The sequence below is a fragment of the Notechis scutatus genome, chromosome 6, assembly GCF_049901735.1.
Source record: "Notechis scutatus isolate UNSWTSFEM ecotype Mainland chromosome 6, rNotScu1.2, whole genome shotgun sequence".
Lineage (NCBI taxonomy): Eukaryota > Metazoa > Chordata > Lepidosauria > Squamata > Elapidae > Notechis > Notechis scutatus.
Window position 1 is genome coordinate 38,294,110 of NC_142014.1, and position 27,320 is coordinate 38,321,429.

At 35.1% G+C, this 27,320-nt stretch overlaps 1 protein-coding gene across 2 annotated transcripts in view; it reads left to right on the plus strand.

Moving 5' to 3' along the window:
* Window positions 1-27,320, plus strand: part of TRHDE (thyrotropin releasing hormone degrading enzyme) — a 260,813-nt gene that overhangs the window by 187,851 nt on the left and 45,642 nt on the right. The window contains exons 8-11 of one of the 2 annotated variants that reach the window (XM_087967997.1): window positions 6,050-6,115; window positions 7,682-7,738; window positions 8,767-8,945; window positions 27,084-27,172. In XM_087967997.1, the coding sequence (XP_087824123.1) occupies window positions 6,050-6,115; window positions 7,682-7,738; window positions 8,767-8,945; window positions 27,084-27,172 (391 nt within the window). The remainder of the gene's footprint in view (window positions 1-6,049; window positions 6,116-7,681; window positions 7,739-8,766; window positions 8,946-27,083; window positions 27,173-27,320) is intronic. The other variant, XM_026667718.2, reaches the window with a different exon arrangement.

The window sequence follows — 27,320 nt, forward strand, 5'->3', positions numbered from 1 at the left end:
GAGTAAACTAAAAGGTCTTTAATTTATTTTAAAAGTGGGATTTAAAGTACTAAACTATTGTGCCTTTAAAGGATCAATATTTAATTTATTGTAGCAATAGAACACATGAAAATATTATTGCATTTATTCTGTTTTAAAATTGATAATGGAATAATTCTTGTCAAAGACTTATGTAATTCTTCTTGTATTTTTCTAGTGTTTATAATTTATTTCCAAATCAAGTTGAAACACATGAAGGTAACTGTAGAAAATAGCATAAGACCTCCCCACTTTCCATGGCCCTAGGAAAAGAAAAAGAAAAGAACCATTTCTGAAGGCTAGGAAAGAAAAAAAAAACCTGTGCCTCCCAGCCAAGCAAAACAGCCTCAGGCAACCTGATAAGAGCATTCCACAAATGGATGGATATCCATTGGTATCCATTGACAGAAAACAAGAAACCACAAGAATGCAGCAAAAAAAGCGGTTTCCAAACTTCACACTGAGGCAAGCTAAATTGATAGGATTAATCTAGGTAAACACAAAACCCTACTAGATTTACATTCTCCTCTCTTCCTCAAGGCTAGATTTGACCCCATCCACCACCCAGAAAACCAGATAGGGACAATCAAAATACCAAAAGTCATACTGGTAAACTAATCAAATACCCCATCAGGCATCTCAATCACAAAATTCCAGAAAGGTATAAAAATCATCCTACTCACCCAAGTTTCCAGCTGATCCAAAACTCAACACTGTTGTCACTGCAGTCTCTGACTTCTGAAATAAAACTTCCTTTCCCAGCATCTCTCTTCCCCACTTCTCATTTCATTCATCAGCACTGATCCCATTGTCCCTGCTGGAAGGAGCGAACCAGAGACATAACTATCTATCAAATTTTAAAGTATTTGGAGTATTGCATTTTATTAATCATTAAAATTTTATATATTAATTACAAAAATAATGTTCAAAATACCTACTCTATATTTTCATATTCACTTATCTAAGTAGTTTGCCATAGATTTTATGAATAAAGATATATCAAATTATATTACAAAGCAATTGTTTTCCCAAACATTTCTCTCTTGAGGAATTTCTATATGTTAAAATTATTCTGAAGCACATTCTGAAATATATTCCCAATTTGTTTTATGTTTCATTAGTTCCAGGCTAATAGATTTTAAGATATGTGAATCAACTGATTCAGTTTTGAACTAAGGAACAGTAGAATCTATAATAGATTTTTTTTTTCAAACCAAGAGTCACTGAATAATTTCTCATATTTTATATTATTTAGTTTGGTTTTGTTAATCATTCAATACAATTATATCTGCTAGAAACATTTTTTTTAATTAGAGTAGAAATCTCATTTTTTTTGTTTAATCCTATGAAATCTTAACTAATAAAAATTGCCTCCCCCTAACCTAAAATGACACTATAAGGTAATATAGCTAGATTAGACAACTAATCTCCAACACTATTCAGAAACATTCTTATGTTCTTCAAATCAAAACTCGGGGGGAAAATTAATTATATCATGAATTCTTTTAAACAGAGGTGTGCTAACTGTGATAGCACATTTACAATTGGTATTTCGCAATATTATCCCATTTTAAGTTAATTTTCATTCATAAAATATTTCCCCTGCACTTTTAAAATATTTCAAGTTGCTATATATAATATACATATGTTATTGTTTTGTTGTTGTTCGCCGCAAAGTCATATCCAACCCATCGCGACCCCATCGACAATGTTCTTCCAGGCGTTCCTGTCCTCTACCATCCCCCGGAGTCCATTTAAGCTTACACTGACTACTTCAGTGACTCCTTCCAGCAACTTCATTCTCAGTCGTCCTGTTCTTCATTTGCGCTCAGTCATTCCAAGCATTAGGCTCTCCTCCAGTGAGTCCTTACTTCTCATTAGGTGGCCAAAGTATTTGTTTATTTCATTATATATATCAGTGATGGAGAACCTTTTTGTTGTAATGTGCTATCGTGCATACATGTGTGTTGGCACCCACAATGCAATACACCCCTCCCCCCGCGCATGCGCATGCAACACCCCCTGCCCCCTTACCTGCACTGTGCATGCGCATGCCTCTCAGCTGATTTTCGGCCCGTTTGAGGCCTTTTTCGCCCTTGCTGAGGATCGAGGGAAGCCTCTGCAGCCTTGGGAGCGTGGAAAAACAGGCCTTCCAGAAATACCGGAAGTACCCATTTTCAGCCCTGGAGCCCGTTTGAGGCCATTTTCGCCTTCCCGGGGGCTCAAGGGAAGCCTCTGCAGCTTTTGGAGGCCTAAAAACAGGCCCATTTTGTCACTTCCAGTATTTCAAATATAGAACATTTAAAAGCAGAGCTGAATACAGGGTAAAATAATTTATAAGAGATCATAATAAAAAGTACAGTACTCTTCTACATAATATTTGCTTGGACAAATTAGGTTTTGAGAAATACATTAAGTTTCCTTGCTTACCTTTTCCTGCAACAAGACAATTGATATGTAATGGTTTGGAAGAGGTATACAGTTCCTGCTGCTTTTTAAATATTCTACTGTACATTGTCCAGCAATACTTAGAGCAAGAGATGGCATTCTTACAAATGTTAAGTTCTCAGGCTGCTTATTGTCAAAAGCAGATTGTGGAATAAGCCACCTAGCCCTATAAACTATTAAGTAGAAGAAAATCTTTCACTGAATAGGTTTTCTTTTGTCCTTGTGTTGAGGTATAGTACCATGCCTCTATTCTTCTATTATTTTCCTTTGAAGAGCCCATATTTTTACTAAAATTGCAGATTTTGAAAGTTAAGAATCAAACAAGTGGTAGATACTGTATATATGTATTATTTTAGCAAAAATAAACCCAAACTAAATTTCTAGTACAAATTTTAAATAATATTTATTGCCTTGAAAGACAAAATGTTGGGGATGCTTCATAGCTATTTTTTTTAATAATAAGGAAGTATAAATCTGAAGCTAAAGATTCTATCAGTACTAGTAATACACTAATCATGGAAGTAAATTGGCAGCACAGAACTCGCTTTGATTTTAAGACAGAGCTTCATAAATCTCTGAGAGATATTATACTCTGTCCAGATTTGGTGGGAAAATTCACTTCTTTCCGATAGCAGTATTTCCCTCTATAAATTATTACCTGACACAGGACAAGAATTGTTTGACATTTACCAAAAATAAGGATATACTGTTGAAAACAAGTGGATGAAAATGAAAAGAGCTGCAAACATGGCTGCTGAAATGTCTTTAAAGATCAGTTTAAGGATTAGCCGGTGCTTTGGAGGGACTGCTTGTCCTACGGATGCTCAGTGGAGACTGAAGGAGTTTATGTGCAAAAGATTAAATTGTGTTGTAAAGTTGTGATTCAAACAACCTCTTTAACACTGTGATGTCATATTTAACATTTCGTTTCAAAATCTGAGCTTGCTTCATGGGCCCTGATCCTTACCAAATGGATTTTTGAAATTTTTGAAACCTAAACAGGTTTTTATCTCTTTATCTTTTCAGGGTTCTTTCCTGCTCCTTTCCTAATTTCCATAAAATTTAGTTTGAAACAAGTCATAGTTCTGAGGCAGCATTGGTTGTGCTTGTTGATGAACCTTGGAAAAATTTCAAGAGAATTGCAACTCCTCTGGTTCTTGATGTCTTGGTGCCTTTCAATGGTCTTCTTCTGGATTGCTTACAGAGATTAGGAGTGGGAGGCATGCTGTTTTTCTGGCTCTCCTCTTTTCTCTGAGACACAGTACAGACTGTGCTGATGGGGCCCCAAGATCCCTTCCTATGAGATATACCTCGGGCTTGAAACTCCTGTCCCTCCTTTTTAGCAACTGCAAGAGGTTGTAGAGTGTGGTCCAGTATAATCAGTATGCTGAGGATAACAAGTTATATATTTCAGCCTTTGGCCAGCCAGTTGATGCTGTCCTTGTGTCTGTAGTGTATATGGTCTATAGGAGGATGAACAGACTTAGTCTCAACCCTTACAATACTGAATAGTTGTGATATTTGGACCTGCCAAATATCAAGTAATTCCACCAGTATTTTTCTCTTCAGGATTGATGTACAGATAGAAGTTGCACACTAATTTGGTTGCAGCTGACAACTGATATCTGAGCTTATCAAATTCCATACATAGATCCTATATTCCCATTTGTAACCACTCTCCTTCAGCATATACTATGTATTATTATAAAATAAATTTGGTAAATGATTTATTATGGATTTGAGTTTAGATTCTGTTCCTACAAGGATCTCATTATCTTTTATCAACCACAGTTCTTAATGAAATAATGAATATTTATATGACATTTCAAGGTTTTTAAATTTATTTTTTAAAATCCATCAGAAGTATTCCTTTTAATCAAAGCCAGCATTATCAGAATTCATGGATATTACACAAGGGGTATGGTTGATCTTATGTAAGACCAATTTATGTAAATATTATGGTATTTAATTTGATTTATTAAGCAACCAATCTGCTGCTTCAGAGGCTATTGATTATTTATCAAATTACATGATTTGTTATTTTTAAATAAAGGAAAGGCCAGTGTTATGAAGGAACATATATGCTATTTATTTTCATTGTATTGTTAAAGCTGCATTGCACTTAAATGACTCAATATTTCTATATTGCTTTTCTGATCTGTGTTTGTATGGGTGTGCTGCTTCTTATAATATAGGATGTACATTTAAATCTAAAACTGTCATAAGAGTTCACAATTTGTATATCACAAAGTCTGTTTTACAATCACCTAATTACTGAAGCACCTACTTCCAACATGCATAATATTGAACACAATATTATCAGAACATTTTTTCAGTTTTATTTTGCAGCACATGAGAGCTTATCACCTGCCCTTTACCTGAAATAAAGGGGATAAACAGTTCAAAAGAATTCTGTTTCCCACTTCATAATGTAATACATTTTAATAATTTTGATTGTAAATTGAAGTTATTACTTTTCTGGTGCTTTAATTTAGCATTCTGTTTGTAGGTGAATGAACATGTAGCTTTCCAAATTATACTGAATTACAGTTCCTGGACTTTGGCCATTCTGGCTGGAGCTTTGGGTAATTGCAGCCCAAGAACACCTGGAAAATTAAATATTCTGCTCTATGCTATTCAAGAATGCTAAATTAAATAATTCAGAATCTAGTATATTGCTAGGTTATATTGGCAGGGAGAATTAAAGCTCCATAAATAAATGGAGATTGATATCAAAATGATACCACATAACTACACTGTAAAGTTTCTTAATAGAGAGAAGGAGCTTAGCTCTTGTGTAGTAACATTTGATCAAGTCTTAAAGTAAATCTTCAAACTAAAATATGTATAATGTAGTTTGATGGCATTCTTTAGTCTTTAATCCAAAAAGGAAATGATATATTTGCATTAGATTGAAAATTTTGGTTTGAAAAAATAAGACCAATATTTAATAATAAACCTAGGTATCAGCAATGTCTGTATTTCTCAATAGCAGTCATAGAATGATCTGCTAAAATAACAGGTAATACTTATTTTTTGGAAATGTTTCTGACAATTGTAAGATTTGCTAGAAACACAGATTAAAAAGTGAAAAATGTATTTGAATGTAAGAAAATAAAAGTTCATTAGCAGGATTGTAGGACTTTTCTGGGCTGAGGACCATATTCAGCTTTGGATTATATGAAATGGACAGATCTTATTTAAAACTAATTTTGTTTCATTTTTTAAAATTGAATATGTTAGTATTACTCTCATTATGTATTTAATAATTTTCTTATTTTAATACATCAAAAATTATAGTTAAGTAACAACATTTACAGATCTCTAGGGATTGCAGTCCAGGTTTGCAAAGACCACCAAAGATGAACCTGCATCCTCAGTCTGTGTATCTATGATTTATAGAATAATAATTTGGAATGTTGATTATTGGCACTTTTATTACATACTGAAAACTAACTTTAAAATGTTTTAAATTTATACTAAGCATGGATGTATAATACAAATATTATGCCTAAAATATATGGAAGATATACAGCATAAGTTTATATTGTATATATTTATGTATGTATGTATGTATTTTTAGGATTATTTAACTATTCACAAGTATGGCAATGCTGCAAGGAAAGACCTATGGAATACACTGTCAGAGGTAAAACCATTTCATTTCATGAACAAATGTAATTTATTCTGAAGGCTGTTTGTTACTTGGCTTTGGGGCTTATATATAGACTGTCTAATGTTGACCTCACCCCATTCCTAAGAGGTCTTTAAGGAGCAAGCATAAGCGCACCAACGTGTCTACCATCCCTGTCCTAATGTTCCCTTTTATTCCTATCCATTTCATGTATTAATTATCATGTTTATATTTATATCTGTTATCTAATACATGCTTGACAGATAAAATAAATAAATAAATAAATAAAAATAAAATATATAAATATTGTATAAAAAGTGATACACTGAAGGTGGTGTATTAAAATGGTGCTTAAAAAGGTACTTAAAGTGGACCTCAAAATCTGTTCATCTTGCTAGCACATTTCTTTACTCTTTGCCTTTAGAATTAGAGGTAAAAAAAGCTAGCATTGATTTTAAAAATTGTGATAGATTCAGATGTAGAACATGAAAAATAGGCAGTCTTTGTTCAATCTACAGGTTTAGTGTTCACAGAAGGTGCACAAGTAATTTGGCCATTAATTGGAAATATTGATAAACAGAGGCAGAATGTAGTGTCATATAAGCTGCAGAAGCTCATGGAAACTTTTCTTTCCTGATTTCTCCTTCTTGCAATTTGCTTCTTGAATTCCCCAATCTTCTTATGCAGATTTTAAATACATGTTAAGGATATTGTAAGAGGAGCACTTGCTCTTCTGCTAGTCCTCTCCTAAAAGAATTTATTGTATTAGAATCAGCAAATTGGAGTTCACCTAGAACCTATAGGATATATTTCAAATGATGTAAAATAAATTAGAAATGGAATCTGCATTAGAATCTATTGCAGCAAGAGACATCATATCTTGTAGGATTATTTGGAAGTATTTGCGGGCTGCAAATGGACAGGATTTTTTGTGATCTAGTCTTTCCACTGGTTTTTTTGGACCACAGTCTCATCTGGCAGATAAAAGCAGCCAGAGAGGAGAAAGGGGAAGCACCTTGAGACCAGTATTGCTCTACGGATTCTTCAAAAAGCCAGGTCGTTATATAGCAAAAATGAACAATTCATCCATTCTCCAACCTTATCTTCTTGGGGAATATTATGGAGAAAATACAGTTATTGGTGGAAACTGATTAATTGGATCTGGAACTCCAGATTCAGATTCAGGCATGGGACAGAAACTGTATTGATCCCTTTCATGGAAGTCCTGTGGAATTAGTGGGAGCATAACCTTAGTTCTCTTGACTTCTTCCTGGTAAAATCTTCCCATCTGACCCAATTAGTCTAAAAACACATGTTCAGAGTCCCACCTACCATGAAATGTATCAGTTATCTGTAGGCATGTCTCAACTTCATCTCTGAAGACCATGAGAAGGCCATAAAATGCATAAATACTTGCTTTTACAGAGTGCTTTTTAGGGCTGATTGTAAAGCCATCAAAGTAAAAGTATATATATTCCCAATCCAAACTCTGGTGGGGTACAGCAAAGTCAATACAAGAAGAGAGCACTAACAATCATATATATTTAAACAAAAACAATAGAAACCTACTATATATTATAGGTGCCATTCAATCAAACTGAAGCAAAGGACAAATGCCTAATGGAACAAGGGCTATTGGTAGGTTTGAAATGTTCTTCTGTCCATATCTCCATTAATAGGGTCAAATACTATGGAAGAAAAGTCAGGATGCGAAAAATAAGTTTCTAAGGTTTTGAGATCTTAAGAATTGGCAGATAGAATTGAAAGAAAAAGGGAATGCTACAGTGATAGAGCCATGACCAAGAAAACCCAAGTCCTTGTATTTTCCATGCAGGCTTCTTCTGAGATGGTACACACAATAGGATCATACATAAAAATCATTGGTTCCATATGGGGAAGTCATTTCTTTAAATAAGTGGCATTTTGGTAATAATGTGGATCAATTCCAAATAGCAGAGTAAACCAGGTAAAGGAATCAGGAAAGTATTATGAAACTATTATTTTGTAATAATTTGCTCTTTCAATGAAAGTGAACTGCTTTCACTGAACTTAAAGGTTGTATCAGCATTAACTTGCCTTGTAGTTAAGATGATTTTACTTCGAGTTTAATATAAAACTAAAGTGGTGGCTAAAATTGTCAGTATTGTTATTCTGTTTTAATTTTCTATCTAAAGTTAATGATGCAATTAAAATTAATAACCAAGTCTTCATAAAGATACATGCTCCAGATGTTGGTGAACTGTAGTTTCCAACAGCCCCAGTCAGCATAGCCAATGGCAAAGTAGATTGGAGTCAAAAGTAGTTTAACAGCATCTGGAAGGACACAGACTCTCTACTTCTGGGATAAAGCAAGGGGAATAATACTTTTTTTCTGCTACATTTTATGATTGGAATTCTTTGGATGGAATTCTATGCTGAATTGAGTGCTAACCCATTGAACATAGTAGAATCTATTTCTAAACTGTGATATAACTGTGATATTAAAGTGGACAGTAGTGCTACTGTTAGACAGAATTTAAACTTAATATATCTGTATAGATTAAAAAACCATCATGTAAAATTATGAACACATTAATGAATACACCCTGAATCCTTTTACTAAAAGAGACAATGTGGTAATAATATCATTTTAGAAAGGAGTTCTGTATTTTTTGTTTGTTTTGAAGGCACTTAAGAAGATTGGGAAATTTGTGAATATCCAAGAGGTAATGGATCAGTGGACGCTCCAGATGGGTTACCCTGTTATCACTATCAAGAGAAATGAAAATAAAGACAGTATTATAGAAATCTCTCAAGATCACTTTGTTTATGACCTTGATAAAGATCTCAGTTTGAGAAACAACAGGTATTTACATTTTCTAGTATATATACTATATTTTATAATTATTTTAATACCACTGCTAGAGAAGGAGAAATATCTTCATAAATGGTTATATAAACATTTGTGAATAATAACATAATTTAATAACATAAATTATAAATAATAATTTATATCTGGAAATTTTCAATAATAGATAGTTTAAATGTGTTTGGTATTTTTTGTTTTTTACATCAGTGGGCTTTCACTGAGGAAGAACAATTAAAAACTAAATCAGAAAAATTACATTTAATTCAGTAGAAGTATATAACTGATAAACAACTCCAAATCTATTAAACAGGGTGACTTAATGATGAGAAAACTTATATATTAATATGGTACACATAAACTTGGAAGTGTAGAGATATTAATGGAAGTATATTGTCTAAATGTTGGCATCCTTGGTATATTAATAGCAACTGGGGAGTCACTGAGACCGCAGGGGCAAAGTATGCTTAAAACGTTCCTTCCCATCTGCTACTGTCTCAATCTGTTTACTTCCCTCATTGCTTTTTTAAATCTATATTTAATTACATACACTGGAACTTAAGGTGTGATGGAATTCAAATTTCTGAGAAATTGTGTTTTATTTTATAATTTTACCAAAATTGTAGAGCTCCATGAATACAGCAGTAGTGCATTCATTCAATATAATACAGAATATTGGCAGTGGGACTTGAGAAAGGAAGGAAGATAATAGGCAGAAGGACTCTGCAACCTTTAATCTCCATTCCACTTATTCTATGAATTGCATAAAAATGAGGAAGCAATTCGATGTTCAATACTTTAACTAACCTTTAATGAATCTTTAATACCTCGATGACCAGAGTAGCTGTTACATCAGTCTTGATCTTTCTTTTAGGCCAATTTGCATACCTATTAATTACTGCACTAAATAACTAGTGGAAGGGGCAATTATTTTCTTGCTTGTAGTAAGGTAGGCAATTGCCTCAGAAGTTACTGTTTACATACAAGATGTAAAATTGCTGTATACATACAGATATGTGATTTTTCCAAGATTAGAACAAACATAAAACCAAAGTGAAATCCATTATGCAAAAACTTTCCTCTCTGAGCCATTTTTCCATGTACATTTCCATCATTTGCTGGCCATCTTACTTATAATGAAACAAAATGGGGTTGTCGTTAGCTGTTTCCATTTCTTTGCACAAGTACATATGTTCTGATAGCTTTGTTGTTAGCATGGTAGTGACAATGCTACTTCATTTGTTTTATTTAACACTGTTATTTGGTTAGTCACAGCACCATTTAATGTAAGAAAGAGGGTGGTAGATATTTTTAAATGATTGACATAAGAGATCTCCAAACTACTGGTCTAATCCTGCTATGAATTGTGATTTTATCAAAAATTAACCAATTAAATTTATCACTGCCAATCTTCCCATTATTTTAAAAGACCGTTCTCAATATCAATCCTCACTAATTTATTAAACTTATATGCTGCCGGGCTCTTAATGACCATACGCTTCAATTTAACAGAGAAATCTAATGCAGTTAAAAATAAATGTACCATGTTTTACCCTTTTATTTTCATAAATACACATATTAGACATGAATGTAAAATACAAAACAGAATAGGACTACAATATTTTTAAAACATTCATTTGTAATTATTATTGCTTAGAGAAGGAGGTATGAACAAATTTAAATTAAATAGGATATAATTTTGGGACCTGTTTCCAAAATGCAACACTCATTGCCCATTTCAGCACAGTCTGATTTTGAAAGCTATAATTTTCTGAGCTCTTCTTTGCCAATAATTTGGGGCAGCATAGATGTTGCTACATTAATAAACAGAAGCACTAGAGAAAATGATCCATTGTCCTGATTCCCTTTGCAATCTAGTGTACGTTGATATTATTGTATATTTTGTAGAATTAAAAAAAGCAAAATAATGTTGCCAAAATTATCTGAGGTGGAACAAGACTGGCCCAGAGGAAAGCAACCAAAATCAGAGTTTCTGGGCTAATTCACAAATCTAAGTAATTAATGAGCACAAATTATTAAATCTATTATACAAATATATAGATAATAATCTAAATGCCTACTAGTTATATAATAATTTTTGCAGTATAGTATCTCTTAGTCAGATGAATTAACAACTATCTAGAACAAGTATTTGATTTCAGATTTTATTAACATTTTTTAAAAAGCATGTATCTATGCCTGTCCTCTTGATACATGACTCCAGTTGGCTACTAGGCAATTAAAAAAACCATAAACAGTACATTGCATTCAGAATGACTCAGAAACATACAATCAAAATATCAAGTTGGGCTCATCCAACAACCTGGCCCACTGCCCAGGGAAGATTTTTATCATCATGATTTTGTTATTGGAAAGTATTTTGCCTCTAAGATGTCCAAAGTTTACAATTATTTTAAAAAGACAATATTTTTATGACTTGATTTTATGATGGAGCTTCTTACCTTCTGAATGGTAAATGGTTTTGTAGAATTCTTTAAAATTCTATCTTCAACTTTAAAAAGTTCTTTGTAATTACTTTATGTAATTTTGTCTATTTTTAGCATTCTTTCTTGTTCTTCTAGAAGGAAATTCGGTTCCAGAAAACAAAAATGAGAGGGGAGGAATTGAGAAAGAAATTTCTCAGATTAAGCATCAAGTCAGCAATAAAATATTGTAACTGAAACACTAAAGAGAAGTATTTAAATACCCAAAGGCTTCCACTTTCAGAGACTCTTGATATACTTTAGAAAACTTCCTTTTCTGATCTAGCTTCATGTTCTCTTTGGCTCAAGTATTTTGAGCACCACTAAAGCAGAGTTTCTCTGTGTAACTGGAACGAATACAGTTGTGAAGAATTAGATTGCCAAGACAAGCCAAATATTATTTAAATGTATTATAGCCAGAAACCCATCAGACTCTACGCAGTTTACAAATACACAAATAATAAAAGCAGTTAAAACCATACAACATCACAGACATTCTGAACTAAATATGACAAACCAGGTTTGCTCTACCAACACATTACAATAACTCCAGGCCTGAGACCAAAGCCAGGTCTTAAGGACAATTTAGAACCCTAGGAGGGAAAGTACTGTCCCCATCTCTGGGGAGATGTTGTCCCAGAGGATGGAGGTCACAACAGAGAAGGCAAGCTTCCTTAGTCCCATAAGATGACATCATGTAACAGAAGGTGTGGGGTGGCGATGGCTCACTTGATAAGATGCTGGGCCTGCACACCGCTGAGGTTGACAGCTAGGTGGCTCGATTCCAAATAAAACTGCAGAGGGACAAGAAAGAAACCTCCCCCGAATGCCTACCGGCATTCTGGTGTCCGGGCAAAGATAACACCACCTGAAAAAATTCCTTTCACAGAGGCAGTCAGCCACCTCGGTGATCCCTGGCTAACACGTGCCATACACTAAATAAATAAAATAAATGTAATAGAAGGAACCTGGGGCATTCCCACTGCCAGGCATAAATAGTTGGATATCAGTGATTCCTGAGCTATAAAGGGCTTTATAGGAAAAAATATCTTGAATTGCACCTAGAAGCTAACTGGCAACCACCAACATAGGAGTAGTGACAGAAGTGACCAGGGCATGAATAACTGTCTGAAGTTTCTCTGTCTGAAATATCATTGCACTATAGAAAAAGTATTTGCTTTTGTACAAATATTTGCTTGTTTATCATATGCCACAATTCTACAATTCTGAGCACCAAGCGCAGAGAGCAACCCAGGAACCATCATTTCAACCGTGAGCTTTATTAATTTTATGGTTTTTGTAGTCAGAATTGGGAATCAGTAGTGAATCATGATTGAATTTCTTACCTCTTTGAACCCAGGAGCTAATGACTCAGTATCATTAGTGTTGTCAAAATCAGCAAGGGCACCTATGGAGAATAGATGTCAGTGTGTGCAGAGGTATCCAGTGCCACTATTTATTCATATTTGGCCATTGGCAAAATGTTTGTAGAATGTAGAAAGCATTTGTCTAAGTCTAAACAAAGCATGTACATACTATGTGAATGATAATATAATTGCAACTTAAGTAGAGTGACCACATGGAATGGAAGCCTCCCTGATCCATTGGGTTCCTTTTCCTTTATGTCCCTATTTACTAGGTCATGGGAATGGGAATGGACCATGTGAAATCCTTTTATATGAATGTACATGTAGACCAGACAAATCCCAATACTATAAAAAGGAATGCTTTGTCTATTTTTTTTTTGAAACAAATTTTATTAATTTTAAAGACAAACAAAGCATCATTAGACATTAAAGACATTAAACCTCTTTCCATTATAAATTTTTACAAGGCAGATAAAACATTGTTTTATACAATATAATTCTAATATATCCCATTTCCACTTAAATATCTTTTAGCAGATTTCTCATTATTTCTCTTTGCTCTTATTCAATTACATTTCTTCTATATTTATCCATTTTATACTCATCATATTCATATTTCCCTCTGTCTTGTTTACAATTATTCTCCTCTCGCTTTCCTCCAAGGTTTTATTAAATCTCAAATGGACATACACACACAAAACACAAAAACATAAAACTTCTTTTTAAAAAGTAGCTTGGCCCCGGATTACCTCTCTTTGTATGGACTTCAATTAAATTCATGTTCAACTTATATGCCATTACCTATCTTATTTACCCTTCTATATCTTCATTATAACTTATCCCCGCTTTCCACTCTTCTTAATTCTATTTTATTTATTTCATCTTAATTTAAATCATTATATTTGTATCTTTTGTCCATTCTTTTCCAATTATCCATTTATCTCATTCTCTATAGTAGAAAAAAAAGATTTCTCCTGAAATCACTATTCAAGTATGATGCCTTTCCATCGCTCCCTAAGTTAACATTTAAGGTAACACCTAGTTCCCTATCTGATTCTGCTTAGTACATTCTACCTACTAAGTTTTCTTAAAAAATAAAAAAAAATAAAGTAAATCTCCAATTATCTATTTCAAAAACAAATACCACAATAATAAGTTCATACTAACATCCACACAATAGTCAATTAAACTCTATACTTAAACTAAATATTTTAAACATTCCTTTTAATATTTTATTAAATCTTAAAATCTATCATTATTAAACCTTTAATGTTTTAATCTTACTTAAGTCTTATAAAATTCTAATTTTCTATTTCTAATACAAATACTACAATATTATCTTATGTACCTTGCAGAATCCTTTTGAAACAAAATTATGCATTACCCTTTATCCCTAAAAAAAAATATTCTTTTTCTCATCTTGTTTCATACCTTTGTGGCTTTTCCCCCCTTCTTCCTTCCTATCTTATCCCATCTGGTCTTTTACCCCCTTAGCTTCCCTCTCTGTTGTATTTCTCTTTTCTTTGCTTTCTAACATTGTATTGATTTTGCATCTTATTTTTCTCTTTCTTGGATGTTTTTTAAGTCTTATGTCCTTTTTCCTTCCTCTCTTTCTCCTTCCTTTCTTAATCAACTTTGTAGACTCGTTAAAGATGGCTTCTTCTTCTTCTTCTTCTTCTTCTTCTTCTTCTTCTTCTTCTTCTTCTTCTTCTTCTTCTTCTTCTTCTTCTTCTTCTTCTTCTTCTTCCTTCCTCCTCCTCCTCCTCCTCCTCCTCCTCCTCCTCCTCCTCCTCCTCCTCCATCAATTGTTGTGTTTGCTGATAAGTGGCAAGCGCCATTTCTAAAAAGCGAAAAATTTCTCTCACCGTCTTTACCTTCTTTCTTTATTTTACCATATTCCTCTCTCAGTTCATCAACAGATAAAGCCATTTTAAACCTTTTCTTCTTCTTCTTTCTCTTCTTCTTCTTCTTAAAACAACCAAGATAATTCAAAGCTTAGAACAATTCCCCAAAATCCCAAAGTCATCAAACAATCCAAACAGAGCACAAAGGTCTTCACACTTTTTCTTCCTCGGGTAATATCAATTGGCAAGGAAAAAAAACCCAATCTGTATTTTAAAGTCTTATTGCGATTAACTTCCAATCTCGAAATCTTCCAGGCATCTCCTCCAACAAAATCTTAATATAAATTATTCTTTTGTCCTCTCCCTTCCCACTAGTAACAAAAAGCTTTAAATTTTTACCTTCTATAAAATAGCAGGATTTTCAATGTCCATTTATTAATTCCGTATGGAAGGAGAGTAAACTTTCTTTCAGCACTTTCACTCGCCGCTTATAAATCTCTTCTGGAAACAAAGTATCTTTAAAAAATCAGGATTTTCAGGATATTTAATGTATCTTATAGTCCCAGTTCAGCCAAAAACTTTCGCTTCAAAACTTTCTCCTTCTTCCTCCAGCACAATCTTGTCCAGCTGCCGGCTTCTTTGTGGTGGCCATTGCTGACCGCCGCTCCACCGCCTTGAGAAAAGGGGTTATGCCGGGTGGGTAAGGGGTCTGCGAAACCCCAAATCCCTGTCCGGTCCCCTATCTTCGGCTGCCTCAATGGGGCAGCCTTATCCTCCAGACCTATCGGGATCGGAGGCACCAAGACGGCTAGCGCAACAGGGATCGTGGAGATCGCGAAACCCCGCCGCCACCGAAGCCTGGCAAAACCGGAAGTCCGCTTTGTCTATTTTTATTCTATTTCGTTGATCTGTTGCAGGGGTGGGATTCTACTGGTTCCCACTGATTTGATAGAACTGGATGTTAAGATTCTGCCCAGCTCGGAGAACCTGCAAATTGTGCCCCTGGCTGGCCCCACCCCTTCCCCTCCCAGCCGCTTGCCTCTGATGAGGCTGAAGATATGTTGCTGGAGCTGGCAGGCTTCAAGCCTGGAGCAAGAATCCCTTTCTCTCCTCCCCCTCCCCTCTATTCCATTTGGAAGATATTGAGTTAGTTTTGCTGTTGCTGATTACCTCCTCCATGCTTCCTAAATGAGGTAGATTGAGTGGGAAGTGGCTGGTGTATGTGGGTGTGAAATTAAGCCTCCTTCCTATAAAATCCATTCAGAAAACAAAGGAGGTTTGTTAGGAGAAGGTTTGTTAGGAGATATGGTTTAATTCTGCTTCAGCCCAGATTGCTGGAGAGAAATTATTTAATTGACTAATTCATTGGAAATTGCTGTGTTATGGCTTTTCATGGGATGTGGTGCTTATGATGGGCTATAAACAGGTAATACTCAGCCTTAAAATTATATTATGTAGGTAGAAAGGCAATTAGATTTTCGGGCCTTCCTAGGTATGATTTTCAATATTCTCTGCTGCTTTACACTACTAATATAATTAAACCAAATACCTAACTCTAAATTTAAGACAGCACTAACCCTAGAACTTTTTAATGGACTAGGAACAGCCATCTTGGAAGAGATTTTTGGTGGGCGGGGGACTTTACTCTTTAAAGCTGTGTCCTTGTGATGAAGGGGCAGTTTATAATACATTTTATAGATTAATCCACCAGTAGAAAATAGGTAGCACCCATTTGAGGTCAATCTATGCATTTAGTGAGGAGGAGGAGGAGGAGGAGGAGGAGGAGGAGGAGGAGGAGGAGGAGGAGGAGGAGGAGGAGGAGGAGGAGGAAATATTAAACCAGAGCCTTAGTACAAGGAGCAATCCAGTAGAAGTGCCTTGATGGTTCTGTCCAAGCAGAGACATGAGCATGGTAAATATGAAATTTTATTAAATAAATTCATGCAGATACACAATGCTCAATATCTTTAAAGTTGGTAATTCTTTCATGTTACTGACTTGGGAATAATCAAAGGATCAGGTCTCATGCTGCCTGGGGAATTCTGGGAATTGAAGTCCACATGTCTTAAAGTTGCTAAGTTTGAAAAACACTCAACTTCTTGTACAACTTCTTGTGAGCCTGGGTTATTTTCCTGCATTTTGGGAATAAGGAAATTATCCTATTGTGCCTGGTGCAGAGATGCAGCTGAAATCTAGTTAGATGCTAATTGGAAGGTTAAAGCAGCAGATACAGATAGTCTTTGACTTACAACTATTTGTTTAGCCTCCATTTAAAGTTACAACAGCACTGAAAAAAGTTACTTATATTCCTTCCCTCCCCCCCCCACCCCCGCGGAGAGAGAGAGGGAGGGAGGGAGGGGGAAGAGACAGAGAGACAAGAGACAGAGAAAGGGAGGGAAAGAGAGAGAGAGACACAACACACACACACACACACACACACACACACACTCACACAGAAGACACACCACAGAGAGAGAGAGAGAGACAGGGAGGGAGGGAAAGAGAGAGAGAGAGACAAGAGACAGAGGAGAGAGAGAGAGAGAGAAAGAGAGAGAGAAAGAGAGAAAGACGAGAAAGGGAAAGTGAGAAAGAGAGACAAAGAGAGAGAGATACCCGTTTAAAAGAAAAAAAAATGGCTGTTTGAGTGTCTAAGGTTGCAGACCCCAGGTTAGGTAAACAGCAAGCCATGCCCACCCAGTCACATGATCACCAAGCCACACTCACAAATTAGGCCACGCTCACAGAACTGGTTGTTAAGAAATTTGAATTCCACCCCTGGTCTGTTGTATTGTAAATTATTTATAAATTCAATACAGTTCCTAAAGGGATGCACAATATTGTAAGAATAGGAATTCTGTTTTTTTAATAATTGCTTTTTGAAGATCCTTGAAATAATCCTACTCTAAAACATGCTGCTTTAATTGTGTTCGTTTTCTGTCATCTGAGTATTGCCTAAATATGACACCCTGATTTATTTTTAGATGGAATAGAAGGAAGTAAACAATAAGAATTGCAAATAACCATGTGAATGTCAGGCTTAGAAAATATGTCTGTGTTTTTAATGTATGTTTTCAAGCCATGTTACTAATATAGTTATAATCATCCATATCATGTAAGAAAATCTTTTGATTCATCCATTACAAAAATACATATTTATAGCTAGTTCTTTAGTCATTTCTTTAAAAAAGTATTGAAAATGGATGTTGAGAATACTGACAAAGTGAGTTAGAAGGGTTGGCCCTGACAGAAAATTTCTATAATATTAATCTCAGAAAATAAGATGTTACATGTGTGCGTCAGTACTTATCAGTAAATGCTGCCACACCAAGATAGTCTTTTTATAAAATAACTTAAAATCATTATTTTTCTTTTTTGATAGCAATTAATTTTGAAGTTGATTCTGTTCTGGATTACATGAAATGAATTGGTTATTACATTAACTGACATTTCCACAGGAATATTTTGAAATAATTTATGTAAATTTTGAAGAAGCATTATTTTAAATCCAGCTTTTCTATTCAGTGTACTGAATACATTTTTTAATTGCTAAATAATCTTTATAGTTGCTCAAATCAGCTAGCTTGTCTAGCAAAAGCCTAATCACTGTCATAGTTGCATTATATAAAAAAATCAGTACACCTCTACAGAAATGCATAAAACCAAGGATGAAAACCTCCTTGAGTGCATATGGATTAATATAAAAGGAAAAAAGAATGACATTGCCATGGGTTTATGCTACAGGCCACCCAACCATACAGAAGAAGTTGCTGAACTTTTTGCCAATCAGTTAATTAATGTATGTAGGAAACATACTACAGTAATAATGGAGGACTTTAATTATTCTGACAGCAATTGGAAAACAAACTCTACATCATGGGAGATTAAACAGGTTCCTGATGAGCCTAGCAGACAGTTTTGTCATCTAAAAAGTGGAGAAGGAAACTAGAGGGTCAGTTATACTTGACTTAATTCTTTTTCCTCCCAGGTTTGATTGGATTTTTATTTTTAAATATATATCAATATCAATACATGAACAGTGTGGCCTCTGGGTACAATTCTTTTTGATATAAACAGCAATAATAATAACAATACAACAACAACAACAATAATAATAATTGTTACATTAATCAAACTTATATAATCCTAGTATTGATATACATGATTGTTTTAGAGAAGTTATTCAATATTTCAACGTTCCATTTTAATGCCAATGCTATTATTAAACATATATAGTAATATCCTCTTTCAATCTCTAATCTTTCCATCTAATTATTACTTATATTCTATTATATAAACATTGTATCTGCTAATATTCCCCCTATTTCTTATTTCTACTACTATTCTAACTTCTAGTCAGGCCACCATTACTAATCTTAGTGTTAATACACATGTTTATATCAAGACATAGTCCTTCATTATCTAGGATTTTTCTTTCTATGGTTGTTTGGTGCTTTAAGAAATAGTTCTAAGAGTCTGTCTTCTTGAATTTTCCTCTTTTTTCCCTTTTAAGGTTAGGGTCTAAATAAAAAAGGCATCTTCCCACCCAGCTCCAGTCACTGTTCATCTACACTGCTCCTGCACATTTCTTTATTATCTCGGCTGTCCCAGCTTTGTGGCAGCCATGATGGCTGCCTCTTCTTCTTATCATGGATGAGAGGGAAGAAGCCCTGTGTCAAGCCAGAAAGTTGCTACTCTCTGCAACCTGCAGGGCACCCCTCTTTTCTTCACCACCCCTACAGCATGGCTTTAGTTTCTTTTGGAGCCCTCCAATGGGAAGAACTCAGTGCGGGAGCATGGAGAGCCGCTCCTCACATCCAATCTTGCCGCGGTGTCAGCCAAAAGTCCTGGATTTAATTCTTATTAACAGAGAAGAAATTATAGAAGGATTGAAGTTTCAGGAACTTTTGGAGAGAGTGATCATGTCATATTGGAATTCAATATAATGCAGATTCAAGCAATAGGACAAAATCAAGCTAAAAGAGCCAATTTCAACACACTTAGAGTTTGGGAAGAATTCCATTGATGAAAATCTTAAAGGAGAAAATAACTCAAGAAGCTTGGGAAACTCTAAAACTATTATTATAAAAGCCCAGTGAGCACAATACCACTGAAAAAGAAAAAGAATAAGAAATCAGCATGGTTGCATAAAGAATTATCTGATAAACTGAAAGACAAAAAGAATAAGCATAAACAATGAAAAGAGGAACATAATTAAGGCAAAATACCAACATATAGCTCAAACCTGATCAAAATCAAGTCAGGAAGACTAAGACCCAGAATGAACTGAGGCTTGCAACAAATGTCAAAAATAATAAAACAATTTCTTTCAACATATGAAAAACAAGAAAAAAGTGAAGGAAACAATTGGTCAGCTAATGGGAAAGATGGCAAAGAAGTGAGGGGCAGCAGGAAGAAAGCAAAGCAGCTTAATTCATTCTTTGTGTCTGTCTTCACACAAGACGAATAAATAGCCAAACCTACCAAAAACAACCATAAAAGACAAGTTAAAATAGGCAAGAAAATGGCAATACAATACCTGTCCACTTGTGTTGCCCCACTCGCCCACATGTCAGTGTTGGTTTAGAGAGAGCTTTATTTTGTCTTTCCTCCAGTAGTTCTGTTTCAGGTTTCAGTTCACCCACAGCTTCTAGATTAGAACAGCAATTGGCTCGAGACAAAGCAGATTACAAGAAAAAATGGAAATATGCCAAACTTAAAACAGTCTCAGAAATAAAGGCTTTGCTGGGTAGTTTCAAAAGAGAAGCCAAAATCCAATCTGAGGTTTTGAGTCTCCAATTAGGTTTGTCAGCCAGTCCAATGGTCAGAGTTTCAGGGTTTAAAGGTAAAAATCACAGAAACAGCCCAGGACAGGAGTTCAGAGGGTTGTTTCCAAGTGAAGCCAGCCACAAACAAGCCCCAGATGAAACTTCCTGGCAATGGCCAATTAGTCCATCAAACTGATAACCAGTTGCTCAAACAGGATCCAAAACATGAACACACAGCCTCCTGGCAACTTAAACTAAATCCACCTAGCTCATGAACTACAGAATCTCGGAAACACGGACAAATATCTGACCGTAACCCATACACATTGCTTTCAGTAATGCCTCCCTCTGCCTGCCATGCTAAATAGCTTCCCGTGCAGCCCATCAAGTGGGGTGGGGCCTTTTCCCCGAACAAACTTCCCCTAGCAAACTTCCCCCTCTTTGCCCTGTATACTCTGGGATTCACTATGGCAGGCAGCCCCTCCCCCTCTTCCTCACTGGCCTACAAACTCTTCCCAGCCAAGGCCTATTCTGCTGGCAGGGTCAATAATCCCTGACATGCCAGGAACAATCTCATTCTTCCTTGTGGCCTCTGAGGAAGAAGTGAAGTGGAGGAGTTATTCTTCACAGGAGACATCACACTGCCCTAGATAAGTTCAAATCACAGGACCAGATGGATTATATCCCAGAGTTTTGAAGGAGCTGGAATCACTGAACCATATCTTTCAAAGATCCTGAAGCAACAGAGACCTACCAGAGGACTGGGAAAACTCTGACATGATTTCTATCTACAAAAAAGGGGGAAATGGATCCAGGAAACTACAGATCAATCAGCCTACATCAATACTTGGAAAGATCCTGGAAAAGATAATCAGGCAACAGATTTGCGAACAGCTAGAACCAAGCAACCAGAAGCCGACATGGATTTGTCAAAAACAGATCATGCTCAACAAATCATATTTCATTCTTCGACAAAGTGATTAATAAGTGGACCAGTGAAATGCTGTGGACCTAGTATACTTGGATTTCAGGAAGGCATTTAACAAAGTAGACCATAACCTAGTTCTCAGTAAGTTAAAAAATGTGGAATAGACAGCATTACCACCAGTGGATTTGTAACTGTCTGACAAAGCGCATTCAAGTGTAGTCCTTAATGAAATTGCATCTACATGGAAGGAAGGAAGCAGTGGTCTACCCCAGGGTTCTATTTTATGCTCAGTAATCTTCAACATTTTCATAAATGGTTTAGAAGGGGGGATAGATGGGAAACTCATCAAATTTGCAGAAAACACCAATCTGGCAAGAATAGCCAACATCTCAAAAGATAGGATGAAGACCTAGAAGGATCTTAACAGACTTGAACACTGGGTCCTATCTAAGAAAATGTAAATTAAGGGTGAGAAAATTAAGTTTTAACACTTAGGGAAGAAAAACCAAATGCACATATATAGAATAAGTGGAATTTGGGTCAATAGCAATAACTGTGAAAGGGATCTAGGAGTCCTAGTAGAGAAGCTCATAAATATGACCCAGCAGTGTGCTGCAGCCATCAAAAAGCCAATGTAGTCTAAGGTTGATATTTTGATATAAGATATTTTAGGATTCCATGACTATGTCTTGATAGTGACAGGTATACATCTGCCCTCTTTGGACTGGATAAAGCACAAAAATGCCTTGACACAATTGATGACTTTGGCAGAAATGGCTCTATTTCTTCCTGCCAAGCTTTGGAGCCTTGAAAAATTATGCCAAAGTTGACACTAGTTCAAGATCATTATTATAAATTTTCCATGTTTGTGGTGACTAGGTCTTCCCAGCCCACAATGTGCTGTAATTGCTTCATGTGAATCAAGGTTTATAATGCCTTGGTAAGACCATATTAGCCATACTGCATCCAGTTTTGGTCACCACAATACAAAAGGGGTCTCTAGAAAGAGTGTAGAGAAGAGCAACAAAGATGATTAGGGGACGGGAGGCTAAAACATATGAAGAATGGTTGCAGGAATTGAGTATGTCTAGTTTAATTAAAAGGAGTGACTAGGGATGACATGATAGCAGTGTTCCAGTATCTAAGGGTCTGTCACAAAGAAGAGGGAATTAAAGCACCTGAAGACAGGACAAGAAGCAATGGGAGGAGAGGACCAACCTAGAACTAAAGGGAAATTTCCTGACAATGAGATAAATTAACCAGTGGAACAGGTTGGTTGTTAAGAAGAGACTGGGCAACCACTTATCTGAAATGGTCTCCTGCTTGAGTGGGGGTTTGGACTGGAGGATCTCCATGGTTCCTTCCAACTATGTTATTCTGTTACATTATTCTGTGTCTCTCCCCCCCCCCCCATGATTATATGTACCCATCTCACCAAATCCAAAGAAAGTCCAGAATGGCATAGGATCTCCTGTGACAGACAGGGAGTTGAACTAGAAGACCTCCAAGGTCCCTTCCAACCCTATTATTCTATGTTCTAAGTATATAAATGGACATAAATATTCTTTTTTTTTTTTAGCAATGATGATTATTCCATCTCTACTTCTCTAATATGAAGTAACTCATTCCAATTCATTTAAGTTTATTGATTTCCTAGAAGTCAATATTCAGTTCTAACATTTTTACTTAGACATTAAATTTGATCGTGATTCTTGCTTTTCCTGTACCAATTTTTTTGGGGGGTACCAGTAGCCAGCCATATTCCAACAGGTTCTAGTATTTAAAAAAGACAATAGGCCTACCTTGGATAAATGTTAAAATGTTATATCAATTAAGATATTAACTGGAAAAAGATACATCATGTGTCACTTCAGCTTGTCAAGAAACTCAGGAATGACACTAAACAGACTTCCTAGACAGACTTCTACCCAATTAGATAAATCATTGCATATTCCTAGGCAGGGGTGGGATGCTACTGGTTCTGCCCAGCTCTATAAAACCGGTAGCTATGAAGAGCAGCAGACACAGAACCGGTTCTGTGTCTGCTGCTGTTTGGCCTGCCTGCCTGCCCACCCGGGCTCTTACCTGACCTTTATTTCCTGCTTTTTCAACCTCAGCTGCTTTGCGCGGCACAGCTGAAGTTGAAAAAGCAGGAAAAAAGAGGCATTTCAAATGCTGCACACCTGCGCGCAGTGTTTATCAGCTGTCTGGGAGGCACAGCTTTTGGTGTATTACCCACACATGCAGCACGTGTCTGGTGCACATGCGCATGAATCACGCATACGCATGCAAAACGTAAGTACAGGACCGATAGTAACACCGATTGAATCCCACCCCTGTTCCTAGGTCTTTAGATCTATGCAGAATTTCAAAATACTCAGGCTGACTGGCCTTCTTGTATAATTTTTTAGAAAAAAATAGCACAATATATGTTGATATTGAAGATCCAGACAGTGTTACATTGGCATAGCATTGTGTTATACAGCATAGTGTTGCATACATTATTAAAAAGCCCCACTAAATGTGTCTGTCTGATTAGCTTTTCCTACTGACAGTGAGATCACGAGAATTCCCTAAAAAACTAAGTTCTTCTGGGGAGAAAATTACATTACAGTATTACACTATTTTCCTAGTAAAATTGTTTTCTTGACATATAGTAATTCCATCTTTTCCAGATTAAAGTTGACTAAGCCCATGATTGCTTTCATTTTACAGCAATTCTTCAGCTTTTATAGGCTGAATAGATAGGAAAAAAATTGTAACAAACGAATAAGAGGAAATATGACCTATGGTTCCAAGGGAATATAATTGATCTTTAAAAACATTAATTTAAAATAATCTTACCTATAAAAGTTAATACAGTTTTATAATAAGTTTTAATTAATTCTTCTATTGCTGTTGTGCACTGCTGTAATAAAAAAGCAGTAAATAAAAATGCAACTGTTATTGTTTTAAACTTGGGAATTTTAATAGTTATAATTCTGTTTTTCAGTATATTCTAAAAACTTACCTTATTGATTCTTGTGTAGGCTTATTGTGTTAATAAAAATATGGAAATTTGTGTGTGGGGGGGTTGTTTTTAATAAGTATAGAAATTGAAGGAAAGGTAAGAAGGAGGTTGAGAGGAATGAAGAAGTACAGAGAGGAACAGTTTGAAAAGAAAAACCAATTCTGACAGCAAAAACATTTTAGGAATGCAGTTCTGGATGAATTACAGGTGGCTTTGATAATCTAAGTCTTAACAGAATTAATTAAGTCTTTCACATATATAAGGATGTATTTATCTGAATTGCTTATTTGTACAGCTGAAATATAATGCTTACAGCTTTGTGCAAAAGTTCTGATCAATTATATCAAGAACATTTAATTGTTAGAAAAAATGAAAATAATGAATTAAATGCAAATGTTAATTTTTTAAAAATAGAAGAGGAAACAGTAAAAGGGAACTAATTTAATTTGCTACAGCACTGTGCAATATTCTTTAGAAAATGCTGCCACTAATTTCTTTGGTATGTTGAATACTTGAGAAGAAAATGTGGTGAAGTTTATTATTTCTTCACTCGTCAGTGGAACTTATCTATAAATTACTTATATAATATACAAATACACATGAAAGCCGAAAATTAATTACCCCAACTATCAGCATCATGCATATGTCCAGCTGTGTAGTTTAGTCATCATGCATAATGCTGTAAAATTCAGCTTTCAGCATATTTCACTTTTATCATTCTTTCATTTAGTCTACATTTAGTAGCTATCTTGCATATAACATTTTAAAAAGAATATTTCCATTTAGGTATCCATTGCAAGCCAAACCACTAAAGGTTCATAACCTCTCAAATTGTTTGTTTGTGTGGGGTGGGGGGGGGGGGGGGAGGGGAGAGGAAGTGTTTTTATTTTATGACACAGTTGACACTTAGTGACTTTGTCATTCTTTGAGAGAGTTACATTCATACTATCTTTGGTTTTAACTGATCCTAATACTTAAACATAATAAACTACCAATATAGTTATGTAACTGTTGTTGATTCTTAAGAAATATGCAACCTGCAGTTCTAAGATAACCTGTAATCCTTGGCTTTATTTCATATACCTTTACAAAAATATTGACCCTTTGCAAACAATAAATTCAGGCCTGAAGAAAAAGTAAACCATCCTTCATATGCAGCCTGATACATAAACAAAATAAACAAAAAAGAGACTATCAAAAACAGAAAAGAGAGAGGTTTTTTCCTAGATTTTTTTTCCATACAATTCAGCCATCATATGTTGCTCCCTTCATTCTGCAAATAATTAGTGTATCATATAAACCTCAAAAGCTTACTGCAGTATGAATGCATTATTTGCCTAAAAGAAAATAAACTTTTCCAAAACTGCCTCTGTATTTATTACAGACCACTGAAAGATCTATCCATTAGAAAAACTCAGTTTATTCAAATGTACTCCTCCCATCTACTTCCAGTATTAACCAATGAATAAGCCAAGAAGTTGGCTGTTTATGAAAGTACTAAATTTAATCTAGAGCTTTTATTAAGAGATTTTGTGAAATAATTTTGGAAACTAAGTATGTCTTCCAAGTAACTCCTTTTTGAATGTTAATATAACATTCCAATTGTATAAAAAGCCAATTCCCTTTTGAATAAACCATGATGCTTAGTCTTCTGTATTACTTTTTCTTCTGCAAGCCCAATACATTTTGCCCATCCACATACATCAATTATTTTTCAAAAGATTTCAGTTAAGTATGAAATCAAAATGTGCAACTTGCGTTACCTGTTCAAGTGTTAATTATATCGAAATGTATTTTGTTGCAACAATTTTGTAAAAGTGTGGTTTATTTTTTCTTTGTTTATATTTTATTGTTCACTTTGATGTCTTCAGTATGCTACCAATGTGAAAAATGTGTATCAACTTAAAACACTTGATTACAAGTAGTCCTTGACTTACATCCAAAAATTGCTGTTGAGCTGAAAATTGCTGTTGTTAAGTGAGACATTTGTTGAGTTTTGCCCCATTTTACGACCTTTCTTGACACAGTTGTTAAGTGAATCAGTGCAATTGATAAGTTAGTAACACATTAAGTTAATCTGCCTTCCCATTGACTTTGTTTGTCAGATGGTCACAAAAGGTAATCTCAAGACTTCAGTGTACTGCAACTGTCATAAATATGAACCAGTTGCCAAACATCTGAATTTTGATTACAAATTATAGAGATGCTGCAAAAGTTGTAACTGTGAAAAAGTGTCATAAGTCACTTCTTTCAGTGCTGTTGTAACTTTGAGCAGTCACTAAATGAACTGTTGTAAGTCGAAAACTACCTGTACTGATATATGAGTAATTATAAAGGGATTTTGTCAGGAAATTTGTAATGATAGCATTATAAAAAGGTATATGTTACTGAAAGCAAAACATAGACTATTGCCAAAACCTGTTCTCCTTAAATTACTCTTCGTTATGGGGAGGGGCTATTGCATCGGTTATTGTCTTTTCTGTTTTGTTATTTTATTTTATGATAAACTATCATGCAATGGTAGTACATTTTGTTTTTTAAAAAAGGAAGATGATTGACTGTCTTACTACCTTGTTGCTATTCACAAATCGATTTTAGAAACAGGGCAACATGTTAGACTCAAAATTTTTGCTGTCTAGTTGAATACTGTTTGATACTTTTTATATAATCCCTGATTGCTGTTGAGTGAGAAGAATCATTTTAGTATTTTTATTCTTAGAACCCATTCCTTTGTCTTGCAGCTACTTGTGGCAGATTCCATTAACAATTGCAGTAGGAAATACAAGCCACATCTCACCAGAGACAATTATATGGGTGTCTAACAAATCAGGTAAACATAAACTTTCCTTCCCAGTAGAATCTCATAAAGCATCCATGTGTTTTTCTGAACTATTTCTTCATAATGGATCTTAGAAAAATGATTACTGTTGCTAAACAAAGATTTTGTTTTGGAAAAACATGTAATAAAAAATCTCATG